Here is an 18871-nt window from a genome sequence, read left to right on the forward strand (position 1 = left end):
TACAGACAATATTTTCAGATATTTAAGATATTTCAACCACAATTGTCCTTTGTGAGAACCTTTTCATGGACCTCGGCTAAAATTGGTCCCCCTCCACGCACTGAATTTAGCTCCACTGTGATTTAAAACACGACTGACAAGAAAGGTGAGACAAGAGCACATGAAGTTGGAACACACAAATGAGCGGATGAAGTAACTGAAACTGATATTTATTGGCGGCTGCAAGGACAAATGCAAAGTAGTCAGAACATACTAATGGTTCCAGTTTGCTCCGCTTTCACCCCCGGACATATCTTACTACCATTACCCTTGAGAAAAGCACCAGCCTCAAAACTGATGTTGGTCCCTTTCACTTCAACAGTTGGTGTGTGTGAAATGTCAAGTGCAAACTTTCCATTTAGAGTAAACAGTATAACTTAAAGCTGATGAAATGAGACTTCTACTTGACATTCTGAACGAACACAACCGAGTCAACCAAAGTCCCACGGAGAAAGTCAAACATAAAAAGTGTCAAAGATTTTACAACACTTCAACGGTTTGCTTTGACATTTGAGTCGATCCAATAACACGAGTCAGCAAACTGAGATGAATGTACATTTGATGGATTTATTTCAACACACGCACAAACACAAACAAACCACATTCTCATTTTGTTCAGGAATGCATGGATTTGACTGCCATGTGACAAACTCGCACCAGAACTCAACGCCGGTCGCAAGCTATGAATCTGAAAATCTATTAAGCAAGTCACAAAAACATCTATTTCCTATATTCTACCACCAACCTCTCTCTTGTCCTAATCACCTTACACATGTAAGTAGTTTGGTTCTGTCGCGTGCTCTCCCTTTCATCACCCTTTCATCAATACTGGGGAGGAAAAAATTAAATTAAAATGCAAACAAGAGATTAGAGTAAAGACTTGAAGTGGGTTTTAAAGAAGAGAAAAAAGGTAAATATCTGAGTGCTTCAAACCTTCTGATAAGAAAATATTGTTAGAAAAAAAAAATTGCAATAGAAAGACGAGATGGCGCTTATCACACAGAAGAAAAGGCATTCAGCCTGTAAGTGACCATTTAAGTGCTTTAGAGAGTGATAGCAGTAAGTAAATCATAAAACTACAGTGTGCTGCTGAAGAGCTTTAAGCCAGTCCAAACAGCCAGAAAGCTGCTTCACGTGCTCACAGGAGGCGCTATCTCTCGCCATCACTGCATACGCTTCTTTTTTTTTTTCCTATGATGTTTTTGCAGGCTGTTGGACATTTTTTTTGAGAATTGTTTGGAGTTTCCATGTTAGTGTTTCCATTCATTAAAGCTGATCACTCAACGAGGACCACCGCTCTTGTTCAGCATTTTTCACTCGACTGCTTCGGATGGAAAACATGTGGAGGCAACTGGGGCCAGTTTGGCCTCATCTATAACTGGGAGCGTGTAAAGGCTGGTTGCCCAGAAACTGTCACACTTCCTCCTCTTGGTCCGTGATGATGATGGTGGTCCGATGAGTCGTTAACACAGCTGCTCTCCCCCCTCCTCTGTCTGCTGCTGCACATCCATCTATCCCTGCTTTTGCTTCTTGAGGTAACGAGCGCGCTGGGACAAACCCATCCCCATCACGTAGCTGTTGAGGATCTTGGCAGGGAGCAGAGCTGTAGTCACCCAGCCCTACAGAGGGAAATTACATGGTCAGCTGGTGGCATTTACAAATAACAGATTAGCATTCATTATTAATGTCCAGCCCACAGGAGCAACAACTGTGGCAAGCAACGGAAAGGAAAAGTCAGACCACGGTGGTGTTTCTTTTAAAGCCGTGCAGCCAGGATTTAAAAGTCACTACAGCATCGTCACATTTAGAGATGAAACAGAGCTGAGGATACTGAAGCAAAACATGCTCACTCTTTGTCAAGAGAGAAGTCAAATGCACAATGTGGTTAAAAATGTGCATCTCATTCTCTTAGATATTGTGCACAAGTAGGCAGTTCAAATTACAGCAATCAGATCTTTTCTGCCTCAGCCATAACGTCCATGAAGTCAGCTTTGACTCAACAGCTTCACAGACAATAGTGTGGCAGCTCTAACAGCCGAGGAGACGCCCCCTGCTGTTTTTAATTCTCTCCTTAAATAAAGAGCAGTTTTATGAAGCATCATAAACGCTTCTTTTCAGTGACTTACTATCCAATTACGGTAATATCTTCAATTCTGTTCTCTCGAAATGCCTTCTTGTCATGCTTTGTGCTGAAAGACTGAGAGTCTTAAGATCGTGGGGGCCTGGTGGTTGGTGTGCGCAGAGGCGCTGCTCGTCAACAGGGAGGCAGGCTAATAATTGGGGCCCCAGGCCAGTCTGACTTGTGGCTCCTTTCCTTATATAAGACAGGGGATCGAGTCAGAAATCAGGGAGAGAGAGAAAGAGAGAGAGAGAGACAGAGAGAGAGAGAGAGAGTGGGGAATGACATGTGGGAAAGGAGCCACAGGCTGGGTTTGAACCCTGGCCGTCCGCTTGCTGGACTATAGCCTCTGTACATGGGGTGCGTGGACTTGCCACTAGACTGCCTGCTCCTCCCTCTCTCCCCAGGTTACGAGTCTGTCCTATCTCTAAAATATTAAACATCATGAATTTTACTAACATTCACTGTGGATGGATACTTTGCTTTAAGGCCAAACCTGTCCGGTTGAAAATATGAACCTTACTATTTTTAATCATAACGATACATAACATTTATGCTACCTGGTTGGTCGACGGCTTTTTTGCAGCAGACCTAGAGCAGAATGAAAAGGTGTGAAATGTTTCACACTACTTAAACGAGCTCCTAGTTTTATGTGACACACCCCTCACTTAACAGGTTTCTTTATTGTAAGCCATTTAAGGCGACGTCTTTATTGTGACCGAGAAATATGTGAACAAACTGACTGCAGCCGAGATGACAGAACATCTATTGTTGTTTGTGAGCACGTAAGAGGTTCGCAGCTTTACTGCAGTCCCAATTATTACTTGGAGACGTGGCAGAGCTGCACGACTGAGGGGGGGGGGGGGGGGGGGGGGGGATTATCAGATAATCAGAGCACACACACTGAACGGTCTGCAGCTTGTGTTATATAGTGAAATACGGGGGGCTGATGAAAGGCAAGCTCTCCGCTCTGTTTATGTTATCTTCACAAAAACTGTTGAGTGCACAGGATCAACACAGAGCTGCTCTGCCGAGCGGGATTTATTGACCACCTTCACGCTGTAATGGGAGGGTGTTGTTCTTTGTATGTACATCAATAAACATGAACATTGATATTCAGGTCACATAACAACATGGGACACAGCATGGGCGAGCTGGAGGGGAGAAAAGGACCGCTGCTCTCTGTAACCTCTGCATCAATGAAGACTTCCTCATTTCGGAGTAATTACAGCGATAGGACGCAGACAATAGTGAAAGGTAGCGGAGCATCCCACTCCATTATTTCAGACGAGGTTTATCGTGTGACAGATGCTTCAGCAACTGTTGACACAATATTAATTAAGTCAATGGAGATGAGCAGGTAGGCAGCTCCTTTGAATAGAGTCAAATTACAGCCTGATGAGCTTTTGTTCCTATTTCCACGACTCTTTGAACCCAAATACAAAAAAAGCCTTTCAACAATGACGTTAAGGGACATTTGTGGATAACTCAAAGAATTTTAAAGGATTAGAAGTTCCAATTTAAAATCTGAAATATTATTAGAAATGTTGGCTGCACTGTGGAGCAGTGGTTAGAGCGAGAAGGTTTTCTGGTTTCATCTCTCCCGTCTGACACGTTGGGCCCTTCTGTGTGCAGTTTGCAAGTTCTCCCTGTGCATGAGTGGGCTCTCTCTGGGTTCTACGGCTTCCTCTCAAAGTCCAAAGACATGCCCGTTAGCTTGAACGGTAACCCCAAAATGGACCGTGGGTGTGTCTGTCTCTTTATGTCAGTTTATGTTTCTGGAGGTCAGAGTGTAAGCCCGTCCCTCGGCCAATGACGAGCCGGGATCAGCTGCAGCCGAGGTAAGCGCGTTATCGATAATAGACTTACAAACATATGTCTGAATTATGATGCACTGAAGGCGCATCATAATTCAGGGTGCACTTGTTCATGCTGATTATATAAAAAGGACACGATGCAGAGGAACATTTGGCCTTCAGTGTGATTTTAGGTTCCAACTGACTGAAGCACCAGCAGCAGATCATGACTCATCTGGAGTTGTCACTTTTAAATGACAAAAACGTGAAAGTCCTCAGTCCCAACCTAATGCCATGTGTTTTACCAAACTGCAGCCTGAGATGAACACTGTGCTCAGTGACTCTCTGTCAGCCGTGTTTTGGAGCTTTGAGGTAATTAACATCAGTCGTGTGGAAGTCGAGTCTTGACATAGAAACCTTCTCCTTGTTCTCTCCTCCAGCTTTACATACCAAGACTTACCATAATGGCATGGGGCAGGTAGCCATTGGTCTGAGTCTGCAGCCCCACGGTGTTGAGCTCGGCTGAAACGTAGCGCTCTGGGCTGGGCTTGTCAAACGTAGCTCGACGGATTTTACTCAGCTTGGTTGCAACAAAAAATGGCAGAACACTCTGGAGAGGAAAGAAGAACACAGAAGCTAATAGATTAACAAATTGTTTACTTGTTTTAAAGCTTGGTTTTAGGAGTGATTACAATAAAGTAACAGAGAGAAGAAAAAAAAAAAAAGAGGACTCAAAATATAACAAATGTTTTGAGCACATCTAACCGAGTGGGCTTGCAGCATAATTACTTAGTTAGTTCATGATTCACCTGAATAATGATGCCTTTGTTCTTGTATTCAGCTTGAAGTCCTCTTGAAAAGAAGTCCACAAAAGCCTGCAAAAGAAACAGTCAGGTCAAAACACAACGGTGAGATGAATAAAGTTAAACATCTTTCAAAGAGGAAAAAAAGAGACGTGAGGTCCAGCCCTCTGTCTGCATACGTTTAGCTTCCTGGTTTGGCAGATAGTGGGCGGAGTCAGGAAGAACATCAGTTAACTGACGGTGTATTCACGTGATATCGGACACATTGGACGATCATCAAGTTGGCAAATGCACACGAACACCTCCTCAAGTCGGAATAACAACCCAGTAACACGGAAAATAATTAGCAGCCGACTTGACGACATCACAGGGGGGGAAAAATAGGTTTGTTAACGTCAACAAACCTTTTTTTTTTTTTTTTATTAATTCCAGTCTTGTACATGTACTCAAATCTAACTGGTAACAGTTAAACTGCACAGATCGTCTTCGGAGTATCGACGCCGTTTTTGCTGTTGTTACAAAATTCCAACTTGCCAACCGGGACACTTGGATGACCGAGCGGCACATGAATGCAGCATCGCTCCACCTGAGCCCACCAGGCCTCAGCTTGTTGAAGTGGCTTCCACTCTGACATCTCTCTCTCCCTCCACCAGCTGCGTTGCTTTTGTTTGCACTTCACGAGTACACTCATCCACACACTGCATTCATGACGGACTTACATAATTATGACTGTTTGAAGTTTAGTTTCATAATAAAGTCACTTTGTGTGAGCCCCTTCTTTGTCACGTCCTTTGACCCCGCTCATGTGCAAAGTTCTTTAACTGCTGTTATTGTCAGCGATCGTTAAATTGAGCATTAAACTAAAGGTTTCCAAGGAAGGATTTTTGAGCTGCACTTTTAAACTTTCACTGCAGAAACCAGGATTTAGTGCATAACCATGACCCAGTATTGAAGACCAAGGCAAATTAATCAGCTCCAACTGAACAGCAGGCTGTTTTTAAGCTCCCAAACACACATGAGACGGTTATAAAACATTATGACACCACATGCCCCTATAAACAGTTTTAATTGGAGCACTACCTCGGGACCCGAGTTAGTCACCGACTTATTTATATTCAACAATTAAAAAGGCAAATATGAAAAAAGAAGAAGAGCATCTCTCCCCTTTATCCCAACAACTAAATAAATGTTGAATTTTTAGTCAGCAGAAGAAGCGTTTCGCCTCAGTGTACGTTGGTCGATTAGACGGAATAATTCACAACACCAGATGAACGTCGAGGGTCTTTTCTGCTCGTGGATGACGGCATATGGCGAGGTGTAAACTGTTTATGATGCTGGAGGAAAATGTCGTAAAGTGTGCACTGATGTTACCTTGGAGGCCGAGTAGACGGTGAGGAGAGGAACAGGGTACATCCCACTGGCAGAGGAGATGTTGAGGATGGCCCCCTTCTTCCTGTAAATGTACAGGATTTTTTTACACTGAATAAAATCAGAGAGAGAGAGAGAGAGAGAGAGAGAGAGAGAGAGAGAGAGAGAAGGAATACAAGACCTAAGCCTTTAACAGCAGGACAGTGTTCACTCCCGTTTGACTTTCACACTTTGCATGGTGACGTTTAATACTTGATTTAACTGGGATAGTAACAGTTTGATGAACCCAGATGTATAATGCTTCGCAGGTGCATCTTGTTAATGTTAATGAAAACTGTCAATAGGACAGAAAGGCAGACATCTGTTGTATACGCAAGTATCAATCCCCCCTGCTGAGTCATCACATGGGAAAAATGCATTCAGCTGCACTTCTAGTCAGTGTATCGCTACGACTTCAGATTCAGACTCAGACAGTATTATCATCATCGATACAAAACCCCGAAAAAACAGGTGGACAGGTAGGCTGCTGGGCTGCACTGTGGAGCACGCTTTAATACACTCCCAAAAGGTGAGTTACTGTTAACAAGGATGCTTTTTTGTTCATAAACTGTGACAGTATGGAGGACTATTCTGCACGTAAACAGATGGGACCTCATTTGTATTCATCAAAGCCATCATTATAACATCACTACACTTGTTCTTGTGCTGTCAGAGCAGAGGAATTAACATTTTCTCTCAACTGGAAGAGGAAATGAAACGGTGTCGCAGTTGAAACCTGATTTTAAAAAAACACAGCAGAATCAGAAAAGTCTTAATGAATGCTCTCACAAGGCTTCCTCACAGCGACAAGTCTGTTCAGGGTTATGTCTCTACCGGTTGTTCACATCGAGAGACTGACGTGTTTTTGCCCACCAGACTAAGTTGAGTCTGTTCTGGCGTATTCCAAACGCACTCCTGAAAATATGGAGATCACTTCAGGAGGACTGCTCCGCAGAGTCTCCTGACATGGCTGCGTTCACGTCATGCTCCTCACAGCAGGAGACTGTCCCTGTCAGGCGGGAGGCGGGGCGAGGGTTCGAGCAGGAGAAACCTTGTGTGAAATCTGAGCGACAATGTCTCTGTTTGCGTTCACGTGTACAGTTTTTTCTGTCAGTGTGAGAGCACTATTAGTGATCAGACATTTGAAGTCTTGCTGTGGATTCTGCCTCGGGTTACTATCTGGTTTTTTTCAGGCTTATTTAAAGCAATAAAGTACTGTTCTTGTGAAGAGGTGAATCTCTGCCTGAGTCTGGAGCCTCAGCCCTAAAGACCTGATTCGGAGGACCTGCTGATTAAAAGCATCCTCACAGCATGACTCTTCTGAAGCCACCGTGTTTCACTGAAGGGACTGTGTGCTCTGGGTGATGTGCAGTGTTGGCTTTTGCCACACATAATATTTTGCACCGGGGGAAAAAATAAAGTCTGCTCTCATGTGACCAGAGTCCTCTCTCCACACATTTGCTTTGTCCCCAAACGGCTTGTGGCGAACTCCAAAAAGGATTAAGTATGGTTTTCTTTCAGAGGCAGCTCTCCTCTCCCCACTCTTCCATAAAGGGGAGATTTGTGAAGAGCATGGCTAATAGTTTTCCTCTGGAAAGATTCTCCAACTGAGCGGTGGATCTTTTTCAGCTCCTCGAGACATAGCATGTGCCTCTTCGTAGCTTCTCTGATAAACACTCTGGGGAAAGCCTTCTCTCGTTCTGTTGGTTGTTGTGCCACATTTGTTTCATTGTCAATGAGTAAAGACTTTGACGTTCTTTATTGTCATACAAACTTGAACTGTACAGTGCAGATAAGAATATATTATGTTGCATTGGCTCGTAGTACAGCAGCAAGTATTTACATGCGCCACATGACCGCCAGCAGTGCTCCCAAAATGTGGTTATTCAATTTTGAAAACTGTTTACTAAAAGTCCATCACTCAGAGATTCTGTTTTTTTCCCCTCCTTTAAACGCCTCAATTAATCAATCAAATTTAGAATCCTAAAAATCACAAAAAGGGAAACGTTTGGGGACACTTTCGAGATCTTAGCATCTTTCAGGAATACCAAGGAACCCTGCATAAAACCACACCAGTCAGACAGAAGTATATATAAATGCATCTCCTTTCTTCCATAAGAAAAGATGACAGACAGAAACCCTGAGCCAGCCGGATCTTTTACGTCTGAAAGTCAAAGATGATACATGATGTGGGAGATTGTTTTGAGGGTGAAAAAGGTGTACGAGACAGAGCTTGTTAGATCTGTGTGAGTTCCTGAAAAAAGGCTCGAACCTGTGGGAGTTTGTTCAAAGACCATGCTCTTTGTATTCTGCATGTATTTTGTACTATCCACAGCTCCCCTCAAACATCTTTTTTTTTTTTTTTTTTTAAATATTATTAGCTGTTATTCATCCAGCCGTGTGCTGATTAATGCCTTCATGCTGCTGGTAATTACTGAAGAGGCCCAGACAACCATGGTGTATTGAAAAGCCACTTACTGCTAAAGTCAGACAAACTTACCTCTCCACCATCCCAGGTAGGACAAGACGAGTCATCTGGAAACAAAACAAAGAGAGAGACAGAGAGAGAGAGAGAGAGAGAGAGAGAGAGAGAGAGAGAGACAAAGAGAGATTAGAGTGTTAGAAACAGTAAAAGCGTTGGAGCGACAAAAGCAGTCTATAAAAGAGTGTGGGTTGTGGACAAGTGTGTGGAGGTGTGCATTCACTTTTTTTTTTAAAAAAGTGTGTGTGGGGAGGGAAGACAAAGAGAGAGAGAGTGGAAATGATAACGATAGCAGAGGGAGCAGTTTAAAGAAATATTGAATGACATAAATTAAGCGCTAAGAGAGTGGGTGGACTTTGGCTGTTGCTCGGGGAGCGGCCGAACATGGAAGAAGTGACTTACTGTGCTTTATGTCACTGCGCAGTGCTGTGTGTGTGTGTGTGTGTGTGTGTGTGTGTGTGAGAGAGAGCACTCTTTACTGGCCTCCTGGCCTGTCTGAAGGTGGAGCTCAGCCTTTTTAAACCCACTTGGGCAGACTTAACTACACAAAGCATCCGAGACATTGCAGTGGAACATACAACACACACACACACACACACACACACACACACACACACACACACACACACACACACACACACACACACACACACACACACACACACACACACACACACACACACACACACACACACACACACACACACACACACACACACACACACACACACACACACACACACACACACACACACACCTCCTGAAAACATCCTGACGTGTGCGTGAGCAGCTGATGTGAACACAAACGCTCGCTGACGTGTTTCCCTGTGTGTGAAGTCACAGTGAGCTGATGTGGGACGCAGCAGGTGACATCCAGAAAGATTCACAGCTGTAGATGATTATATCACTCCAACAGTGCAAAGTAGTACTCATGATGAGGCCTTTCTAGTATATTCTTTACCACTCATTATATGTAGAGGTGGGGGAAATAAATCAATTCATGTCAACATTGAGATTCTTGAAGATTCAAAAATTGCAAAAGTCTCAAAAGGAGCAGTAAGGAATTCATGCTGTCAGACAGATGACAGGAGTAGATAGATCCTGAAGCGTATACTCATTGAAATGTAGACTTTGAATCATGAATCCAGAACCATTTGAAATCCAAAATAGATTTGGATTCTTGGCCTCATGATTTTGATTCAGAATCAAATTTAATCGTAAGACACTCAAATAACATGCAGCGTTGATGGCAAGAACTGTCATCTAATCGTCAGACTCTGTTGCTTCATCCACTTCCTAAATCCCCCCCCCCCCACCCCACCCCCCCACCCCCCCATGAGAACAAGCAAGATCTCAGAGGCGGAACGCTCGAGTCATTTTCAGAGTCAGAGGCCTTCCTGATATCGGTGTTTAAAAGAAGTGCACTCACCTGACACACTGACGTGATGTTGATGTTGATCATGGTGTCGATGAACTGAAAGAAGAAGAGGAGCATGATGACATCATTAACACGGCGTGTTCGTGCATTCACTCAACTTGTCGACAGTTTCGTCCATTCAAGCATCAACTGCAGGTCTTCAGGATGTTGTTTTTCTTTTCTGACGGACACGTTTCTTCTGGAGAGCCGGAAAAGTTTTGAACCTTACCGACCGATCATTTCAGTGGTGGAAGATGAATCAGTGCAAAAAAAAAAAAGAGTCTTCAAAACTGAACTTCTGAACAGTAACGTGCAGTAAAGAGGATTTGGAAAAGAGCGTCCATGATGTCAACGACACTTCTCCGACAAGTTGAGAAATGTTCAACCTGAGCGCTCGGAGCGGGCGAACAAACGAGAAGCTCTCAGGAAAATAAGAAGCTGGAAGTTAAACTTCTGCAAACCCTCTCCCCTCATTTAAAAAAATTGAGAAAAAAAAAAAGACGATGGTGTTGAGAAAAAAACACAAGGTGGAGAAGGGGCCTCAGGTTGCTCTCTTTGCACTTTCCAAATCACAGTTAACATTTCCATTTAGCTTTGAGCTCTTTTTTTTTTTTTTTTTATTTGGATTTTACACTGAGCTGATGTTGTACTGGTTTTTGTTGTCCTGCTGCAAAACTAATTTCCCCTTGTGGGACATTAAAGAATCTGAATCAGAGCCTTTTCAAACCTAAACTTTACGAATATGATTTAAGACACAAAACAGAAGGACATGAGCACTCGGTGCTGTTACCACTTAGAATACAGTAAAATGTTTGATGACCATTTGATTCCGAGTCTGACTGAATAATAAAATCATTTATAAATTTGTGGTAACACACAAAAAAAAAAACTTACAGAATCCAGATTGGGGACGTTGAGGAAGAATTCAGGGTAAGAGTAAGAAATTCCCACGTTGTTCACTGTTGAAGAAAAGACATCAAACCGTCACTGTGACTCTCTGTGGAGATGTGCTATTCCTCTGCCTGATCTTAGGAGGGCAGCAAAGGGCTGAAAAAGACCAGCTAACTTAACCTCCATGATAACATGAAAGGTGCATCATCCAACATTCGCCATGTGTGTAGGCCGAGGATAGAGTCTGCATTTTTCATCTTCTCCGTTTTATTGGAGTGTATGAAGAGGAAGGTGGTCTGAGCAGCTGCTGCACAGGAACCCAGAACTCCTCGTTTTCATTTTAGGAGGGCACAAAAGGCTGGGATATTATTAACCTCCATGGCTACCTGAAGTCTATTTATCGTTGTTGTAATTGTACGGCGTTCTTTAGAACTGCGGGCCTCTCCATTCTGAATGGAGTTCCCGTCTTGTTTGGCCTTTTTAATTAAATTCTATGAAAAGGAGAAGTGGCTGAAGCATCTGCTGCAGGCTTACCCAAAACTCCAATCTCCAGTCCTTTGAGTCCTTCTTCGATCTTGGAGTAGATGTCCACGGCGCTGAAGTCGGCCGCGATGCTTTTGGTCTCCACGCCACATTTACTGGCTGAGGGACCGAAACGCAAACAGTTTGAGTTTGTTTGGGTTTTTTTTTAAAGAAAAAAAAAAAAACATCAGAAATAGCCAGCACTCCTTTTATTCCAGAAATGATGAATGAGAGCATTGGAGGGTCGACATTAGTACAATATGCTGTGTGGTTAATGAACAAATACTAAAGTTTGTTATAGAAACCATTTCAAGCTTCTCCATAATCCCAAATAATACCAAACAGCAGAAGAGCTTTCCTTTCTCACCGACTCTGTCCAACACATATTTCTTTCTTCTCTCCTTCCTCAGCCGTTGTGCTAGATAACCTCGCAGTCACCACACTGAAACTAATTAATCCGAGGATAATTGACGGCTGGCTGTGGCTTTATTTGATTCTCCAAACGGTGTCAATTTATGGCCCATGGAACCAGATTAAAAGAATTCATGGTACTTATAAACCAGTTTGTGTTAAGTTCGGTTCACATCCTGATCACGGTTCAATGTGCCCTCTTTTTTTTTTTTTCTTGGGGGGGGGGCTGCTGCTAACTAACATTCAGCTGGAAAGAATAGAGTGGAGCAGAGGGACAATAAAATCTTTCTTCATCAATGAGGATATCCCTCCCTCATGAGGACGCTTTCATTTAATTGGACAGATTCACTTTCAGCTCCAGTAGGAGGCTTTACTGCCTCATAACCCAAAGCATCCGAGTCCAGCTGCTTCTCCTCTCTTTCAGAAGATCAGCTGTGGAAAACATTTCGATGTAACGCTGCCTCCTTCGTGTGTTTGTCATTCAGCCCTGTTAGACTATCACACAGAACAATGTAATTACACCATCTCCCACCAGGGATGACAGAGTCCTCGCGTTGTCACCACTGAGCTCCTCTTCTTTAAACGCTACATGAGTCTTCTGCTGTAAAAAGGGAAATAAACTCAACTGATGGAGTTAATAAATAAACAAGACAAACAACTTTTCAGAGAAACGTTGGATGAAAACGTCTCCTCAAACCTCTGCACTTCATGATGCCCAGCAACATTTCTCGTCCTCTATGTACGATGCGTTTTAAAGTGAAGACAGAGACGAAACTCTCACCGATGGCTTTGGACACGTCGTCCAGCTTGTCCTGCGAGCGGCTGATCAGCACGATGGAAAAACCTCTGCGGGCGAGCTGCAAACACAAAGATACAGAGACACTTAAAGCACATGGGTCTGTTGTGACTTCCTTCTGATTATCTGCCTTTCAAAACTCTTCATTAAAGTACTTAGATTTACTTAAGTACTTGAAAATCTGAACTCTCCTGAGACGCGCCCCCCCCCCCCCTTCAGCTGACCCCTCTAATAAAGGAAAAAGGGTCACAAAAAAAGATCTATTCTAAATACAGTGTTTTTGAATGCTGGGTTTGTCACCGTTAGGATAGTCCTGAAATAATCCTGTCATCATGTGTTCCATATCTGTGATTTGTGAGTCTGTGGTCTCACGGATCGACACATCCAACTGTAAGAGTGAAATAAACATTGGAGCCCGCATGTCATTCTTCACTCTCTCTCACCCTGATGTCTGACTCTATCCACTGTCCTGTCTCTAAATAAAGGAGCAAAACGCCCCGAAATAAACCTTAAACATCTATTTAGTTGGATCTGAATTCACTTCACTGTAAAGATTCCTGATATCAGAGAAGAGAGGAGAAAATAAACAGAAATAAAAAGTAATAAACCCGTAAATCCAAGACAAGACTGACGAGTTTCTGTGCATGTTTATGAATAATGCACCACATCTCTCTCTCTGATTTAGGTCAGGAGAGTCTCACCTCCTCGGCGTAGGCTTTCCCAATCCCATCAGTGGCCCCGGTCACGACTGAAGGGACAAACAGACACATAAGAGAGTCGATTAGCACCAGAACATATGAAGTCAAATATAAAACACACACAGAGATATAGAGAATTGGATGGTTAATTAAAGATATTTCCTCTTGTTGGTAATAAGGAGTCTTTGCCAAAGCGTGCAGAGCTCAAAAACAAGACAAAGAGAGAGTATCAACATGTTTGGAGTAAATCTCTAATAAGCTTTTTACTTGGGGCAGTGGGCACACATTAAACAGACGTTCCCGCTTTTTGTTAGCCGTGCTGCCTCAAAGACAAAGCTCACTTTAATCTGCTCCATTAGCTCGAGCTGCATGGCTTTTTTTTTTTTTTAACAAAAATAAACATTTTCAATAAATCTGCAAGCAGGGCGGACTGTTTCCTGCTGCGTGTTTAAAGGTGATAACAGTTGTCATTGTTTCTCCTCGGTGTGAAGTCGAGAGCGCGCTCCACAATCAAAGAAAATACACTGAATACACTCAGCAATGTTAGTCAACGATGATGAAAAAAAGACAATGAGCGCCACCTACAGGGCTTTTTCAACCACATAATGGGGCGATAAAGAAGTCAGGGTTGTGGACAGTTTGACTTTGAATGCATGAAGACGGTAATAGAAACATAAAATGAATGGTCTGTTCTGTCAGTGCAGACAGATGTTCTGCAGGACGAGGAACAAGGGAGAGCAGCCGAGGTGAATAAGGAGGACCGACAGAGAGAGAGAGAGGGAGGGAGGGAGGGAGGGAGGAGGAAAGTTAGGTCCTCTCTGTCATCGGTGGCAGTGGAGCAAGCGGATGCCCTGGAACTGCCTGGCACAAACAGCAGCAGCAGCAGCAGGGTCTATTTATAGCACTAGCCATCTTTCAGAGGAACTATTCATCACACCTCTGGCTAAATATAACAATAAGTGGAAGGGGGGTGGGACGGAGCGTCAGGCCGATACAACATGTCCCTGTGTGGCCTGTACGTCCCGGCTCTAAAGACAAAACTTATCCGTTTGCAAAGTTGCTTTGAATCTTGTGCTGTCGGGGTCAAATGTGTGAAATCCTTCTTCTCGTTTGTTTCGGAGGTTTCGATATTGCTGTTCTGACCTGCTCGTGAAGTACACTGAAGACAGGAACAATAGTGTGTGTGTTTGGTCACACAGCATCACTCGGGACTGTCACTGTCTGACAATTTCTAATTAACAGTAGATTTACACTCAATGGACTGAAAATGAAGGGCTGTGACTGGACTGTGGACTTGGATGGATTTGTGTTTGTAAGAACGAGCACCTCCAATTCAACACACTCAAGTGTTCATATTTTTGGCAGTTGTCGTATGCAGTGTTTACTGCATAATAAAATCACTGCTTGGTATAATCTCATCTGTATTTCATGTACAGTGCAAACGTACCCAATCCAGAGCTTTTTAAAAGGTGAAAACTTTATACCTCACAGCTTGCACACGAGTCTTTTTCATCTTGGAAGGAAAAACATCAGGAGGCCAAGGGTTGCTACGGCAACAGGAGCATAATGATATTGATGGAGGAGGGTTTTTTTTTTTGTGGATTGTCCAAATAACAGCCTGATCGCTGACCCTCTTAATAAGGTCAGTGCTTTTTATCATCTCTATCTTACCACTTGATTTGATACACAGCTGGATTTGGTTTACTTTTTCAAACACACACTAAACCATGTTTAACATTGTTGATGTGGTATTCTTCTACATACTGAGCAATACACACCTGATGGGATGTTTTGTTGTTTTCATGACAAGTGGTTTGAGTTGTTGCCACAGTGTCTAACACAAATATCCGTGCAGAGAATATATTGTTTATTCTAAACATTGTGACGATACTATTTTAACGTTATCCATCCGTTCTCGCCGGTCGGTCTGCCCTTTGCTGTAACCCGTCACTTCTTTTGTGTGATCTTCCTGAGTACAGATGATGCCGAGGTGCCGAGCATCCTCCGGGGCTGCAGCCGAGCCAAACAGAAGGGAGAGGGGGAGGAGAGAGAGGGGAACGACAAACACGAACATGGGAGATCCTGGGGGCAACTAAAAATAGCACAGGGAAGAGGAGGGGAGGTGATGGCGAGTGTGCAGGGCGCTGTGATGAAGAAAACATAGGCCCGGTTATTTTTAGCTGTTTTAAGAATGAACTGTTTCGCAAAAAAAGAAAAAAAAGAAGAAGGTTTTACGGCTGAGTGCATGTTCCCTTCAGTCAAATAAAGAGCTATTTTAGGAAGTGCTGTCTTCTGGAGAAGTAGGTTAGACTGGCTAGGTGTTCTCGAGATAGTCCCACGCTATGCTTCGCTATTTGGATGTTACCCAACATCTTTGTTTAGTTTGACAAAAGTGAAGGACGGGGATAAAAAAAAATATAAAAAATAAAACATATTTTGCTCAACAACAACTTCTTCCATTATCCCATATTTGTGAAATGAAAAGTGCTTCTTTTACATTCCGACTTGCTTTCTCTTAACCGTGAGCTATAACATGACACACAGTTTTAGCCTAGCGGTTACGCTATGTGTGCGTTGTACAGAGGCTAAGTCCTCCACGCGGTGGGTTCGAATCCGACCTTGGCAGCAAGGTCGGATTTGCAGCATTCTCCCATATATAATGTGTCACTATTTACTGTATTAATACAACATACTGTACATTCACTTACAGTTGTAAGTAAATGCTCTAATAATCATATGTTTTTATATGTTGGATAAGAATCAATGCTGGAGCCTTATATGCTGCATGTGCAACATAAACGCTGATGAGGAGGAAGCTACAATGCACAACAGTTTGTAATGAAAGGTGTTAAGCTTGTATCCATGTACCTTTATTCATTTGATTTAATATTCTGATATAAAAATGGAAAATTGTCTGTAAAAACACATTTCTAATTTGCACAACAATGCTTTCATTGTTTCAAAGCCTGAAGGTGGATTATAAAAAAAACATCAGTCACTGTGATAAAGCAAACAGCATCCTCTGATTCTATTTCAATAGTTCTCTATTAAACAGCCACAGACTCCCTCTTCTTCTTCTTCTTCTCCCACTTTCTCACTGTCACACAACGTGAGACTCCGGTGAAGCGGCATCCTGACACTCTTACATCACATTTATGAATGGCTGCAGTTCCTGGTTACATAATCAGGCCGTCCTCTCAATCAAGTCCACTTCACTGGGACAAAGTTTGTGAATGAAAGCGGCAGCCGAGGCTAACGGGGGCTCCTTCGCCTCGTTGGGTACTCTGAATCACTTTGCATGTGTAATCTAAAAATAAACACCCGCGTGATGCTGCGCTTCCATTTTTAGCTGCACGGCGAAAAAGATCAAAGGCAACTGCAGCTCGCAACCTCAGAAAACATCCGGGTTCCTCCAGCAGACTGATGCAGCCGTTGACTGCACACCACACTGTGAACACAGACTCGGAGCCAAGTGATGAACACTGAGCAGCCACATGTGCAAGTCATAGATTACATTGCATGCTAAATAATCAAAAGATGCAAGACTAATGTACAGCAAAACAGATGTTTATGCTGTGATTTCTGTGTGGGTTGCAGTGTAATAGAAGTGAATCCTTCCACACCACCACGGTGTGATTATGATCACTTCTTGCATGCTGAGAATCCTCTCCTCTTCTCATGTCTCTCGGTTCTCTGACCGTTTGTGTAATATGAGGTGAACTTTGAACATCACACCATCTGACACTGAAGCAATCCCAGCCGTCTGTTCAAACTTCAAGGTTTGGGTCAGAGAGCAGGCTGCACAGACGGACAGCAGACACAGTGGGATTTGATAATCCCCCCCCCCCCCCCTCCTCCAGCCGTAATCCAATCACAGGCTTTACGAGCGTCTGCGTCAGGCGACGTGGAGCTGCTCATTTCATGCGTAACGCGGCAGAGACCGACACTGTGGTCTGCAGCTACACGCGGATCACAAGTGAGAACTCCTCCCTCATCCAAACAGCACAGCATGGCAGGAATGCGGAGGAACTGGGCCTGCTTGTATTACACATGTATCATTCACTTCAGCACAACTGAGTTCACTCTGAAACAATTCAACACAACAGCTCTCCTGTGAATTATTCCTCTCTGACCTTCATAAAGCATTCAAAGTTATGTTTTTAATGGCATCAGCTCGACTCCATGTTTGTTTCCGACGGTGCAGTAAACATTAGAACCTCCTCCCAATAACATGTGCATTAACATAACACATTTATAACATACTACAGGAACATGGAGAGTGTTCCTTCTACCAAAGTGAGCTGGTGTAGTAAAAGTTCTGAAGAAGGCTGTCTACATACACACACTTTTAAGTTCTTGAAATGCACGTCCTCTGACAGAGGGGCCTGCATTGCTCAATGGCCCGTTATCTAACTGATACAAGACGTCTGTTCATCTCTGAGTGCACAATATCCATTCACAGCTTAAAGGCTTTTATTTTAAAAATAATACATAGTGTTTTATGCTTCATGTATTGTATCCACTGCAGTGCATGGTTATAATGAGGTGCATAATGCTGAATGTATCAGATATAATTATGCAGAATTATTGAATGTTTATTTTTGTGTGTGTGTTGAGATGCAACAACATATTTATATTTTCAACCAGAAGAGGTCAGTAAACAGTCTTATGTATGTTTTATCTTCACTGTGACACTACATAACATGTGCTTGAGAGTGAAATGAAATGAAATTAAAAAAAAAAAGAAATTAAAAAAAAAAAGAGACTAACTAGACATTTAAAGGATGCATTATGTGGAGGATGATGTGCATGTTGGTCTGTGAGTGTGTTGCAGGATATTTGTTGTTGATGCAAACAATAAGCTGTGTGTTCGTGCTTTGTGCAGAGTGATGAATACAGACAGAGTCATGTAGTGTTCATGTGTCGCTACTGCTCTTACTAATGTCACTTCAACTTTGTATTTGTGCTAAATCAAACCATCACCTGGGACAAAAAAAAAAAACATGTCAATTTTTGCAAATTATTTCCGGTTAGATGTTTGGAAAGATGAGTAAATCTTAGATTTCGTTCGTCTATGTTTGCAAATTTTTCAATACATGCACGTTTGTTTATTTATTTTTTTATTTTTTTTCACATTTCTAAGCAGTTTCCTCACCTGCCCATTTGCCCAGTTTGGCGGGGGACACGAGCCGTCCGTTCCCCAGCACCCACACCCTAATCCCGGACAGCAGCCGGCACACGGAGCACACGGAGAGCCAGGCCGCGGTCACCGCACCGAGACAAAGCAAGGGCGTCTCCACCGCCCGGAACACTGCTTCTCCTCCGGACGCCATGCCTGCTTCACACACACACACCTCTGTCTATATCACCGGGACTTAAACTCGCTGTTTCAACTTAACAAGGGGAGCTCAAGATGCAGATGCATGCGTCAAAGCAGAATTCCGAGTATTACTTCCGTGTTGGACACTTCCGCGTTTGGGCTTGGCTGCT

At 43.2% G+C, this 18871-nt stretch overlaps 1 protein-coding gene across 1 annotated transcript; it reads right to left on the reverse strand.

The window, feature by feature from the left end:
* Window positions 1-592: 592 nt before the first annotated feature.
* hsd17b12b (hydroxysteroid (17-beta) dehydrogenase 12b) lies at window positions 593-18871 on the reverse strand. Its single transcript, XM_079339749.1, has 11 exons — window positions 18537-18871; window positions 13385-13431; window positions 12669-12744; window positions 11489-11596; window positions 10958-11022; window positions 10076-10120; window positions 8665-8699; window positions 6129-6210; window positions 4764-4829; window positions 4415-4564; window positions 593-1658 (listed from the first exon to the last, which is right to left on the reverse strand). Exons 1-11 carry the CDS (start codon window positions 18712-18714, stop codon window positions 1551-1553), a joined length of 960 nt encoding a protein of 319 aa, XP_079195875.1. The 5' UTR covers window positions 18715-18871; the 3' UTR covers window positions 593-1550.

Source organism: Symphodus melops, assembly GCF_947650265.1.
Source record: "Symphodus melops genome assembly, chromosome: 3".
Taxonomy (NCBI): domain Eukaryota; kingdom Metazoa; phylum Chordata; class Actinopteri; order Labriformes; family Labridae; genus Symphodus; species Symphodus melops.

Excerpts from the sequence above, each read along its gene's own strand:
- hsd17b12b (XM_079339749.1), bottom strand. The coding sequence starts at position 18,714 with ATGGCGTCCGGAGGAGAAGCAGTGTTCCGGGCGGTGGAGACGCCCTTG. Across the intron at positions 11,597-12,668 it reads CGACGTGTCCAAAGCCATCG|CCAGTAAATGTGGCGTGGAG; the intron begins GTGAGAGTTTCG and ends TCGGTCCCTCAG. Across the intron at positions 4,830-6,128 it reads CCGTCTACTCGGCCTCCAAG|GCTTTTGTGGACTTCTTTTC; the intron begins GTAACATCAGTG and ends TTTCTTTTGCAG.